The sequence below is a fragment of the Artibeus jamaicensis genome, unplaced genomic scaffold, assembly GCF_021234435.1.
Source record: "Artibeus jamaicensis isolate MK-2021 breed Jamaican fruit bat unplaced genomic scaffold, CSHL_Jam_final contig_519, whole genome shotgun sequence".
Taxonomy (NCBI): domain Eukaryota; kingdom Metazoa; phylum Chordata; class Mammalia; order Chiroptera; family Phyllostomidae; genus Artibeus; species Artibeus jamaicensis.
In genome coordinates this window covers 37,971,927-37,985,196 of record NW_026521871.1, presented here as the reverse complement: position 1 = coordinate 37,985,196, position 13,270 = coordinate 37,971,927, and the positions used below count along the sequence as shown (strand labels likewise).

At 42.4% G+C, this 13,270-nt stretch overlaps 2 protein-coding genes across 4 annotated transcripts in view; one reads left to right on the top strand and one right to left on the bottom strand.

The window, feature by feature from the left end:
- Positions 1–7,054: 7,054 nt before the first annotated feature.
- RPL15 (ribosomal protein L15) lies at positions 7,055–9,545 on the bottom strand. Its single transcript, XM_037143988.2, has 4 exons — positions 9,444–9,545; positions 8,576–8,757; positions 8,063–8,199; positions 7,055–7,411 (listed from the first exon to the last, which is right to left on the bottom strand). Exons 2-4 carry the CDS (start codon positions 8,745–8,747, stop codon positions 7,106–7,108), a joined length of 615 nt encoding a protein of 204 aa, XP_036999883.2. The 5' UTR covers positions 8,748–8,757; positions 9,444–9,545; the 3' UTR covers positions 7,055–7,105.
- A 107-nt stretch (positions 9,546–9,652) lies between these two features.
- NKIRAS1 (NFKB inhibitor interacting Ras like 1) overlaps positions 9,653–13,270 on the top strand; it is a 33,698-nt gene continuing 30,080 nt past the window's right edge. Inside the window, exon 1 of one of the 3 annotated variants that reach the window (XM_037143993.2) lies at positions 9,653–9,829. The gene's annotated coding sequence lies outside the window, so the exon portion shown is untranslated. The remainder of the gene's footprint in view (positions 9,830–13,270) is intronic. The other 2 variants (XM_037143991.2, XM_037143990.2) reach the window with 2 other exon arrangements.

The following is a 13,270-nucleotide window of genomic DNA, read 5'->3' as shown; positions in this document are numbered from 1 at the left end:
TCTGGGTGAGTTTTTAAAAATCCAAATCAAGTCATGTTATTTTTCTGCTTAGAACCCTCCAAGAGCTCTTCATTTCACATAGAGTAAAATCCAAGATCTTCCCCATGGCTTAGAGGCTCCCACGTGATCGGCCCGTCCCTGTCCCCAACCTCATCTTCCTGTCTCCCTGTCTTTCCACTCTGGCTTCACTGGCCTCCTCTCCTTTCCCCCAACCTCCCAACCTCATTCCCAGCTCAGAGCCTTTCCATCTGTGGTTCCTTCTGCCTGGAAAGCGCTTCCCTCAGATCATCACATGGAGTCTCCTTATCCTCCACATTTTATCTCTATTTCCTTCTGGAGACTTTTCTGATTCCTCTTTAATGTTGTCCCACCCTCAGTCCACAGTCACTATATGAAATTGTTTTATTCATCCACTTGTTTATTGTCTCCTCTGCTAAAATGTGGGAAACGTGGGAGCAGGGACCCTCTCCATCTTTTTCACTAGTGTATCCCATTCACCCAACGTGGCTTTATTCCTCAGTCAGTACCTGTGGAATGGATGAGTAAAAGCAGGGTGTGTAGGAAAAGCTGTAACAGAAGGAATGTAACTAATGTCATCAGTAAAGAGGTGACCTTTGATTGGATGATGACTAGAAATTCAGGTTGTGGGGGACGGGCAATTGAGAAGGGGGCCAAGTGTGAGAACGCAGATGAAAGAAGGTCCAAGAGATCCTGGAAGATGGAATCTGTGCAAAGGTATCCTGATGACTTAAGACTTATCCTGGAGTCTGTGCAAAGGTACCCTGATGAAAAAGAAGAAACAGGTTTCCTGAGCAAGGAGGAGATCAATATTGTTGAAACCTAAGTTGTTCCATTACTGCCTGACAGTCAAACATACTGTGGTAATCAGAATAATGCCCCCCCCAAAAGGACCACATTCTATGACGTGACTCCCCAGAACCTGTGATAACCTTACATCACATGACATGGAGGAATTAAGGTTGCAGAAAGAATTAAAGTTGTTAATCACTTGACCCGAAAATAGATTATCTAAGATTATTCAGGTGGGCCCAATGCAATCACAAGGGCCCTTTAAATGTGGAAGGTCAGTGTCAGCATGATACCAGCTGAGAAAGAGCACACCAGCCAGTGCTGATTTGGAAGACAAAAGTGGCCCATGGAACAAGGAATGTGGGCAACCTCCAGAAAACTGGAAAAGACAAGAAGTGGATTTTCCCTTAGCTACTCCAGAAACCAATGCAGTCCAACTGATACCTGGAATTCAGCCTGGCGAGCCCCATGTTGTACTTCTGACTTCTAGAACTGTATGATAATAAATTTGTGTTGCATGGTGACCCTGAATTTGTGGTAGCTCTTTACAGAAACACATGAAGACACTAAAAAAATCACTCAAGTAAAGTGAGGAAAGAAAAGGCAAAGCTCACAAGTAGTTTGAATTTATGGACTGTGGATGGAAAAGGTTTGGTAAGCAGTAGAGAGGCTGGATTCCAGTCTTAGAACGTGGACTTCACACAGTTCATCTTTGTTTGCAAAACATGAGAGAACAACTTGAGGAACTGAGAAATCTTTAAGATCACCTTCAGGGTGTAAAGGGGAAAAGTGGGCAAGTTAGATTGTAGTAGGGCTGGCAATCACCACTGTTCACTTTCTGATCTTTTGAGATTTAGCAATCATTTATTAAATGGATCCCTTAAATCACCTTTTCAAAAAAAGATGTTATTGCCCTGGCTGGTATAGCTCAGTGGATTGAGTGCGGGCCTGTGAAACAGAGGGTCGCTGGTTTGATTACCAGTCGGGGCACATGCCTGGGTTGTGGGCCAGGTCCCCAGTAGGGGACACGTGAGAGGCAACCACACATTGGTGTTTCTCTCCCCTTCTTTCTCCTTCCTTTCCCCTCTCTCTAAAAAATAAATAAATAATTTTTAAAAAGGATTTTATTTATTTACTTTTAGAGAGAGGATAATGAAGGGAGAAAGAGAGGGAGAGAAACATTGATCAGTTGCTTCTCTAATGCTCCCAGCTGGGCACCTGACCCACAACCCAGGCATGTGCCCTGGCTGGGAATAGAACCAGTTACCTTTTGGTTTGCAGGCCAGCACTCAATCCACTGAGCCACATCAGCCAGAGCTCTCAAGCTGCCTTTGTAGATTTCTAAAAACCCTATCGGTGCTGGCTGGCTAGCTCAGCTGGTTAGATCGTTGTCCCTATATGCCAACGTTGTGAATTCAATCCCTGGTCAGGGCACATACAAGAATCAACCAATTAATGCAAAAATAAGTGGAACATGAAATCTCTTTCTCTCTCAAATCAATTAAAAAATAAAAACGTAAAAAACTACTAGATAATAAGTCTAACGATATTCTTTGGAATTTTTTTTATAAGAGAGCAGAGTGGATGCTTGCATTTAAAGGAGAGAAAAGTAATCCTGTGCATAATCTCTGGAGAACGTTTTATTTTCTCAGGAAGATAGGCAAGCTGTGAATAATCACCACTGTGGTTAGCATGAATTCTTGCAGAGTTGGTCCTTACAGGTCAACCGGATCCCTTTCTTTTGCTTTATAAACTGAGCTGAAATAGTGCCTGCTGACCGGAGAGTGCTGGCTGCCTGCCCAGAAGTGCCACCCCTGCAGGGACTGTATAATGAGACAATCCACTGGGCTGATCTCGGCATAAAGAAAAGTCCAGGCTGGGACTTAAATCTTTAACACATTTGCTGTATGAAAGCAAAACAAGCCAGAGCCACGGCAACAGAATGACGTCACTCAACTATCGGAATAACCGGTTCATCTTTCAAAGAACCAGTATCACATAAGAGACACATCAGGATGACAGCACGGCCCACAGCTGCCGAAGATGCATGCTTCCTTCTCACTTTATACCCGTGACAAAACGTGAGGATACAATTACTTTTGGGGTTTGGTTTTGGCTTATTGGAGTGGTTTGTTTGGAGGTGAGGAAAGGTGAGAAGATGTTTAGTTTGTAGAAAAAAAATGGTTCTACACAGAAATGATAGAAGGAAGGAAGGAAGGACCAAATAAACACACACACACACACACAAACACTCCCCATTTCTTTTGAATATAAAGTTCAGATTGTTACTTAGCCATTCTTAGAGCTAAATTTAGAAACCTCTCCTAAGTACTGTTAATCTTGATAACATAAATGTATAAATTTTAAAAGGCCCAAAATTCTGTTCTCATAGAAGTATTTATTAGGTTGCAAACATTCTACCACATAAATCGTTTTGAAGTAAGTATTGCTTAAAATAAAACAAAATTATGTGGTGTGAAATTTAAAATATTCTACTTTAGAATTTCTAGTATCTGTGGTTATATACTCGTGACTGTGGCATATGACTAGTAGTCCTTCTTTCAATTAAGGGCCTCTTCTAGGAAAAATGAAGGAAGAGATAAAAACAGGGCAAAACATCTTAAACTAGTAGTAATTGAATAGTAATTTTGTATATCATCTTTATGTACATTTTTAAAAATTCATAAGCATGCAACTTTTAGAATGAACTTCCTAGCTTGCAAAAACATTTTTTAAATTCATGCTCTTTACTCAGCAACACAACCAATCTAACAGGTTGTGGGTAAGTTCCCCCAAACCCTAACAAGGCCAGAAAGAAAGCCCGCCTTTGGAAGGCATTTGATGACACACTTGAGTGTAAAGCAGTGTTTCTCAACCTTTGTTTTTTTTCTTGTCCCCCTACCTCGGCAATTCATGCAAAATTGTCCACTGATTTGATTGTACTGGAAACATTAGCCAAAGAAAGTATTGATGATGAAAATGTTTTCTTAACAAAACCTCAACTAGAGAGAGGAGAATAAAATCGCTGTGATGTTGTGAGACAGGTTGTCAGCGCTCAGGTCAAATTCCTTTGGAGACTTTATTGCTTCTATGTAGCCTTCCTCAGCTTCTGTGTGCTTGTTTCTGTACTTGAGACTCTTACGGGAGGCCTGCCTTTGACCTACAAGTGCCACTTGGCATGCTAGTTTGCATTCCAGTCCCTGGGAGTTCACGTTCTCCCAGGGTGGCCCTGAACCCATGGCTGACTGCGGCAAGCGGGTTTCTTTGCATAAGTTGGGACAAATTCTAAGACATAAATTTACACTCCTGAGTTCCCCTGTAGGATCAGGCAGAAACAACCCTCTGCAATACTGAAATCATACTCTTACTTGGCTTCTCTGCCCTTGTCATTTCTCCTAAGAGTACTTTTGTGATAATCCACTAGCACAGGAATCCCTGATTGGAGTTATGTACGCATAACCTGAAACTACCACTTCTCTAGAGAAAAACATTAGCCTAAAATTTTTTTCTGGATCGAGATGCTACAGAATTTCTTTTTATATATGAGTCAAATATAATATACATCAGAATTAAATACTTTACATCAATAGACACTTAATATTATCAATCCACTATGGAATATTAGGGACTGGAAGGTTAATGAACACTAATAGTACTCAGATAAGACTATTTCCTTCCCAGTCAGGGCACATGCCTGGGTTGCAGGCCAGTTCCCAGCAGGGGACCCACGAGAGGCAACTATACATTGATATTTCCCTCCCTCTCTCCTTCCTTTCCCCTCTAAAGATAGATAAATAAAATCTAAAAAAATAAAAAAAAGACTATTTTCTATTAGTGATATGTAAACAGGCAATGCGAACCTACAGTCTACAGAAAAAAGAGCTATTCAGAACTACTCATGGTCCAATTGAAGACCAAATTACTGATTAAATGGTTGCTTGGGGAAGTGCAGAATTAGAGGGAAGGGAATTAGTTCTTAACAGAAATTTCATTCAAGCCATCATGACCTACTAGATCCCTTTGTTCTACTATAGCACTATTTCTCTCTAAAAAGTCTGACCTAGACATCCAGGCTGTCAGAGTACTCCTCTCCAAGTACGAGTGGAAAAATACTGACAAACTGTGTTTATTGTTTTACTGATTTTACAAATCAGAGAATTCAGACTTGAAGCCACCTGCCCAAGATCATTCCTGCTAGGAAATGGGTGTGCAGGCGTTTGTATTCCAGCAACCTGACTGTAGACTCGTTGCCTTAACCACTCCTCTGCTAATGCACAGCATTCTCTCGTATATTGAGAATGGGAGGGACAGGCGCCAGACACAGGCACAAGGGTAAGAGGCAAGCCTGCCCGAAGCCATCAGAGGGAGTCCCAGGGAGGATTCCTTATCTTGTCTAAACTCTAACCTATTAGAAAAATAATTGTCTAATTGGGTACATGTTAATTCTTTCCTTTCTATTTCCTTCTAGACTCTACTGAAGTGGTGTTTTGTTTTTTTTGTTTTGTCTTATTTTGAGTATCTTATTTTTAGAGAGGAGGGAGAAAGACAAGGAGAAAAACATGGGTGTGAGAAATAATGAGTGGTTGCCTCACACAGGTAGGCACACACCAGGGGACCAAACCGCAGCCTAGGCATGTGCCCTATTATAGTGTTTAGATGACAAAAGATAACACAAGATCCATTTGGTTTAACAAACATTTATTCCTTTAGTTGAACATCTTCTACACACACAAGAGATGGTGTAAGATTTTTGAGTGGAAAGGAATTTGTCTTTAAGAGGTTTTGAGTTTGCTAAATGTTTTCTGGATATCGCCTAACTGAGCCTTTTGATTTCCGAAGAAACCCACAATTAGGTTTTGGAACCAAAGTACCTAGTAAGTCAGCAAACCCAGAGTTGGTAAATTGGAGCCAATTCCTCTTCTTCATTTCCCACGCTCAAATTCATGCCGGGACACAGAAGCCTGGTCTACTGGAAGACACAAACACAATGTGGTGCTATACTTTAACATTAGGGTGGGCACAGTTGAAGGTCTGGAAAGTTTGTGGAATGTTAAGGATTTTGAGGAGGTATGGGCAAAGTAACTGTTGATGGTGCGTAACATTCAACTGGAAACCATGAACTTGTATTGACACCAACTACTTGACATTTCTTAGTAGCTTTATGGGGATAATGGACGTAGACCCAAGATGACCTGTAAGACTAAATGGACCAAGCAAAGAAGTACTCTTAAAAACAAAGCGTATTTCTCTCCCTTGGGCAGCTAGGGGGGGAATTATTTTTCTCATGTCCAATTTCCATGTTTTAATATACACCAGTGAAATTACCATTACTCTGCTGCAAGAAATTCATTCTTCTATGCACCCAAGTCATGGGGTTGAACCAGCTGTGTCCACCTCTTGTGAGTCAACAGTACTGTGGAGACCAAGCTAATTTTGTTTAGGTAAATCAGAATGTTTGAGAGCCTTCCTGCAGCAAGATCGTTTGCTTCTCCTAAAAAGTGGTGGCATTCTCTAACATTTCTCTTTTCAGAAGAGCAGTTGTATTAGGTTAATCTAAAAATATGGACCCCCTAGTTAACTTTCATTTTTCTGCATAGGATTATGAGAACAGGTTATCTTTTGCATTTCCAAGCAAAATTCAACTTAAAAAATCCCCTTGAGACTACCCCAGCAGAAGACTGCATTACCCCAGTAAAGCTGTAGGTTTCATCACATGCATCAACAAATCTACACAGCTAGTTCTGTACTCCTTTTTCACAGAATTTATTTTACACCTATCATACCAAACAGCATTTTAATCACTGACATAGAAAAACTCCCTAACAAGAAAAAGTAGCGATTTTCAACCTGTGTGCCATGGCACACTGGTGTGTTGCAAGGATTTTGAAAACATGCATTATTTAGCCAGGGGCACTGACCTCTTTCCCCTTAGATTGTCAAATAAAAAAATGACGACAGCCAACACAATAGCCACCTGATGTGAATAAATCAAAATTATACCTTTAAAAAAAAAATCACACCAGCAAAAAACTAATACACATTTTGGTATATCACAGATGAAAAAATGTTGAAAATCGCTGAGATAAAGCAAAAACAAGTGTTTATCTTATGAGAAACAAGATACACCATCACTTATAGTCTTCAAACATTATTGCACTTTAACTTTCATAATTTGACAATGCATTCACGAAACAATCTGCAGACAACTAGTTTCAACAAATTAAAGAACACTTTAAAGCAGACATGACTGTCCTAAATTGTTTATTAGGTAAGAATTTTACAAACATGACACGTATTAGCGGTAACGGTGGAGCTGGAGAGTATTGCGCCTTCTCCAAGCTGCACGGCGAGAACCACCAATAGTGTGGTGGAACTTGTGGCCCTTTCCAAGGCCACGGCTCTTGCGGCCTGCAGATGTCAGCCCTCGCATCTCCCTGTGCTTGTGGACTGGTTTGGTGATCCACTGGGTGTCAGGATTCCTTCTGATAGCCTTATGGAATGGATCAATGAGGATAACCTCAAAAAATTTGTATGTGGAATCTTCACCAACCCAGTAAGAATTCAGGACTCTCAGAGCCCCACAGTGACGCCCAGCTCGCTCCTAGAAGAGGAAAAAAGGTTAGTCTCCCACATTTCCCACAGAAATTAGAAACCAAGATTTCTCTTCAGTTCACCACTATCAAGTATGATAGTGACTATCAAGTATGAAAAGGTAAACTTACCATTCCCTATTATTCCCTCGCCTAATAACTGGAGTTTGCAAATGCCCTTAAGGCTTAAATGTTAAGACTCTGGCTAACAAATTTAGGTTTCTGGAACTTTGTCTCTTTTCTAATTCAAGAGGTTTCAGCAAACCTTTATACATATAGAAAACTTTAACATTTTGCATATTTTAGACTTTGCAGGCCACAGTGGCTTCTTTGGCATAGCCTTTTTTGCCTTTTAAAAGCACACAGCTTCTACACCTAGGGAAATGTGCTCTTCCAGACCAAGTTTATCACCCTTGAAAAGCTTAGGTTCCAGATTCACACTAATCTTAAAATGCAACTCTCCGATACACATATGAGCAAAGACAAATTAGTAACAAAGATATACAAAGTTTTGTCTTTGAAACTCTTTACCAAGATTAGTAACTAAAGCTTCTAAAACAAAAAGGGCTCACCTAGGCATAAGTTAGCCATCAGAAAAACCACACAAATCCTTGTATACCATCTCCAGGAGGTGACCAACCAACTATGCAAAAACCACTTACCTCAGCAACAGACTGCAGGCTTCGGGCAAACTTCAGCTGGTTAACCCCATGGTGGACAGGCTTGCCATAGGTCGCACCCTTAGGGACAGGGCGCTTGCGGCCCCCACGGCGCACGCGAATCCGATATATGACATAACCTATAAACAAAAATTACAGTGCTCTCATTAAAGCCACAGAATGACTTGACATGCCATTTCTGCTCTTACATCAAATATTTTCAGACCGTATGTCAAATATTATATATTTGATGGAGGTAGAAGAATTTGTTAACCACAAATAGAGATAGAGTAACTTCTCATTTCCACTCTAGACTGTTACTGGGCTTTAGTCCAGGCTCATACAAATTTGTGTAACCTACACCACACTTGACATAACAATTGCGAGCCACCATTTGCTGCCAAAGCCCCATGTGAAGGCTTACATCAGGGAAATAGCAGCTCTTTCTAGTCACGGGTTTTTATCTTTTCCCGGGGGACCCAACTTTATCCCAACACCCAGGCAGAGACCTCTCACCTTGCTTGGCTTTGTATCCCAGCCTGCGCGCTTTATCGGGCCTGGTGGGGCGGGGGGCCCTGTGGAGCGCCGAGAGCTGGCGGTACTGCCAGCAGCGCACCCTGAGAAGGAAGCGCATCACATCGGACTGCTTCTTCCTCCATAGCTCCTGGATGTACTTGTAAGCGCCCATCTTGGCTTACCTTCGAGGAAAAAAAAAAAGTATTTCAAAGCGTCCTCCATTTAAAGTAAACGAGACCGACCGTCCATCTTAGTTCCCCGCCGACCGCAAGGAAACCACTGAGGATGAAAATGGCTCTGCACAAACTGCAGTGCATAGCAACCTAAACCCCTCCTCTGCGCTCGTGGAAAGCAGCGCTCAGTTACCTCCGCGACGCCAGCGCGGCGCAGCGCAGAAAATGCCATTTTTGCTGGACAAATAAATGGCGCTAGACTTGGGCCCTGAGGGGGGCGGATGACTGCGGCACACAGCGTCCCCAAGGGCCGGGCCCAATCTGCAAAAAGACTTCGCGGACCATATAGGAAAAGATTTTGCCGCCGCGGAAGATTAACTCTCTAGGAAAAAGCACTTACCCCACCCACCCGGCCGGGCTCGCTTTAGGAAGACCCAGCCCAGACTCCTCTCATTCCCACGTCTTCCTTTCCTTTACATTGTGAGCCCAGATCGAATTCGCGCCGCCATCACATAAACCCCCAGTCCGCCCCGGGGGCTGCCTCTCCATATCCCCGCTGCCCTGCATCCTGATCAAATTCGCGCCGCACTGGAAACAGGAAAAGCTCCGAGGGCGCAGGATCCCTAAGCCTGGATGGCTCAGGTGAAGGGAGATCCGCGACGGATGGAATAGGGAACATCTCCGACATAGCTTACCTTATGGCTGCGGCCAGATGGAAAGGAAGAACCTTTCTCCCACAATCCCTTTTGGCTCCTCCTCTACTTCAAGGGAAACTTTTTCCGGTGAAAGCTGCGGTTCCCCCAGAGCCTCATGGGACATGTAGTTCCGGTAGAGAGCGAGAGAGCGAGAGGGCGCGAGCCTGGTAGGCGGAGTTCCGCTGTGATTGGACACAGCGTTCACTTTTGTCCGGCCCCCTGCTGCTCTTGGCGACAGTCCTCGACGAGGCTTCAACAGGCAAGCACTCGGGAGCTGCAGTACGGAGAGACAAGCTGGGGGCGGGGCTCCAGTGGCTAAAACCCGCCTTGGAGCCTCGCAGCCCACGCGTCGATTCCTTCGGGGTCTGTAGCACTTTGGTGTACGGGTATGTTTCACGCACTGCAGGCTCCTCGCTTTAGGTGTCGCTGCGGGAAGCGCTGTCCCCTTTCTCCCCTGGGACGGGCACAGAAGTCTGGGGTCGCGAGGTGGTTCTCGACGCCAAATAAGGCGTCCGTGTCGGGGGTTTGTGGCCAAGGGTGCAGGAGCCCCCTTCCCCACCCTCTTGCCGGCCAGTTAGGGCTTTAGCCCCTGCAGGCCCGGTTCCGAGGTATTTTGCTCTAAAAGGGTCTGGGGAGGTGGAACCCGAGTGGCTCTGTGCCTTATCGTTCCCATGTCTTTCCTGCGTAGCGATGTGGTTTCAGTATTGCAACGTCAAGACCACAGTTTCGTTGTTTTTGTTTCCTTTTTTTTAGAAAAGCGTAATATTCATTTGCCAAGATCTGGTTGGCAGGTGCAAGTGTTTAGGGAAGAAATGCCGAGAAAATGCTGACATTTTGTGTTGCGTTCGTTATTGACAAAATGGTTTACTAGCTTTTTGGCGTCTCCAGAATATTTTCATTTTTGATACAATCGTGTGGTTTAATTCTACAAATTCTAAGTTTAGGTGTGGCCAAGGTTTAAGAGAATCATACTTACCTTTTATCATTAGCGGTTTTGGTTATTTCCTACTTTCCTTTCTCCTTTTTTTTTTTTTTTAACCCCAGCTTTACCATTAGGAGAGTCCTCACATGATTCGTTGATTCAATTAACAAATATTTATGAAGTGTCTGATATGTGCCAGGCAGTGTCCCAACCGCTGGGGGTGCAGCAGTGGTCAAGGCAGAACTGCTGTCTTTCTTGGAAATGGGCAATAAACATAGTAAGAGAAAGGACTGGGCGATAAATGCTAATAAGCACAGCCGTTAAGGGAGGTAAGAGATGGGGAGTGTTGGGGACCGGTGGAAATTTTGAATGGAGTGTTCAGGGCAAGTGTTTTCCGAGAAGGAACGTTAAGGAAGAGACCTGAAGGATATGAGCTGTGGAGATGTGGGGACTTCTTTCAGTCAGAGGGACCAGTGCCAAGGCCGGAGTATGTTCGGATTAATACTGGAACAGCAGAGAGGCAGTGTGGCTGCTGTGAACCGCGGGGGAACCAGAGAGTTGAAGGTTCTTAGGAGGACTTTGGGTGTCCGTAGTGTTTAAGATTGGAAACCACGGAAAGATTTTGAGAAGGATAACTGTGCGGCTCACATATTTTTAAAGGATCAATTTGGATCGTAGTTTTGAGGCTAAAAGAAAGAAGGGGAAAAGTGGAAGCAGAAAGACCAGTGAGGAGGCTACATTAGTTTTCTACTGCTGCTCTGGCAAATTACAGCAAATATACTGGTGTAAAAGAACACAGATTTGTTCTTACAGTTCTGCAGGTCAGAAATCTCACTAGGCTACAATCAAAGTGTCAGTAAGGCTGTGTTCATTTTAGAGGCATTAAGGGGAAATCTATTTCTTTACCTTTTCCAGCTTCTAGAGACCCCTGGTATTTCTTGGCTCCTGCTCCCTTCTTTCATCTTCAGAGATAGCAGTAGGATATCTTCAAAGGAACCTATCACTTTCTGACATTCTTGTCTCGCCCTTGTACAAAGACAGGTGTGATTACTTTGGGTCCCCTCAGATAATCCAGGATAATCTCCGAATCTCAATGGTCTTAGTTTAATCACAGCTACAAAATCCTTTTCCTTTGTCAAGTGAAATACTCCCCAGTTTTGGGGTTTATGACATGAATGTCTTTAAGACCAGGCGAGAGAAGTTGGCACCTTGGACACTTCATTGTGTTCGAGTGATGGAGGTGGTAAGTGGTCCACCTGGATGTTTAAAAGGTACAGAGGATTTACCGATGGACCAGAAGTGGGGTGTGAGAAAAATACGTCAAGACTGATTGCAGAATTGGGTGACTCATTTGGAAAGGAGAGTCTGGCAATGTGAATAACCCTTGCTAATTTCTTAGTTTTGTAGTTTTGTTTATTAATTTGCAGTTTCTCTGTTTCGAAAGATTTGGATTAGTATTTGTAATTAATTTTGAGATTTCTAAAGGTAGGGACTATTTCTGGCTTTGCCCCCTAGTTTGTTTCTAATGCCTAGCACTAGATAAACCCTTAGTAAATATTTATTAAATGAATAAAAGAATGGTAAGTTTGTGTGTTATACTGTTTGCAAAACCCTTTTAATGTATACTTATGTATGTAAATATATTCATATATGGATAGTAAAAGTATTGCACACAGTATATGTTTGCATAAAAATACACTTTAATGTATATTGAATGTGTACACTGTATTTTTATGTAAACAGATACAAGTGTCTTCATTCAATGTATATAGATCTTATGACGTAAACATACTGAAACACTATTAACATCATAGATATTATAGGTGTTATGATGTAAATATCACATGGGAAAAACTTAACTGTGTTAAACGGTTGTGTTTTCCTTATAAAAGTGGAATGATTTCCAGAGGTAAAAGAACCAGAAGTACTGATATTTTGGGGAGCTATTTCTGATTGGCTCTTCAAAGAGAATATTGACTAAGCTCAGTGTTATCCACAGGAATGGACCAGGTCAAGTTTTTATTCTCTAGCAAGATAATTTTTTTTGAAGATTTTATTTATTTATTTTTAGAGAGGGGAAGAAGAGAACATCAAGGTATGGTTGCCTCTCATGCACCCCCTACTGGGGACCTGGCCCATAATGCAGGCTCGTGCCTTGACTGGGAATCAAACCAGTGACCTTTCAGTTCTCAGGCCTGCACTCAGTCCTCTGAGCAACACCAGCCAGGGCCATTCTCTAGCAAAATTATTAACTAGCCTGTAAAGCAAAGCAGTATGTATTTAAAACTGCACTGGGTTTTGCCTATTCAGCACATTTTCTTAGTTATTTCTATCAGATGCGTTTTAATAGGTCATGGATTGAATTTTATTGTCCAGCAATTTCTGAGGGTAGGGACTGTAACAAGTAGCTCCAACTATGCTTTTTTTGTTAACCTCAGTGTCGATGTAGTTGCCATTCATAGCATCAGGAATGTTAAAGGTCATAGTCCATGAACTCTTTCAAACTCTCCCAACCTAGATTTACATAAGAGACTTGGCCACCCCCGGGATCCACCACTGTGATTCAGTGCCCACGCAGGGTGCTGCAGATGACCTCTTTTTTGTATTTGGAATGAAATACTGTGTGTTTATCGTGTTTGTGCATTAAATATTATAATGCTTAAAGAATTAGGCATTTAGTCGTTTTTGTTTGTAAGTCTGGGTGTATGTAAACATAACCATTTCCTTGTACATATTGTGAGACCTTGCCATTGTTGCCATATGTAGAAAATATTTTTCAATGTGTATTTAATGTTATTCACCCAAAGTCTTATGATAAATTTTAATTTATTAAAGAATTCAACCTACCTAATTGATGGTAACAGGCCACTGATCTTCAGCTTTATGTAGTATTGTTTCCCACTTG

Excerpts from the sequence above, each read along its gene's own strand:
- RPL15 (XM_037143988.2), bottom strand. The coding sequence starts at position 8,747 with ATGGGCGCTTACAAGTACATCCAGGAGCTATGGAGGAAGAAGCAGTCC. Across the intron at positions 8,200-8,575 it reads GGGATACAAAGCCAAGCAAG|GTTATGTCATATATCGGATT; the intron begins GTGAGAGGTCTC and ends TTTTGTTTATAG. Across the intron at positions 7,412-8,062 it reads GCCTGCAGTCTGTTGCTGAG|GAGCGAGCTGGGCGTCACTG; the intron begins GTAAGTGGTTTT and ends TTCCTCTTCTAG.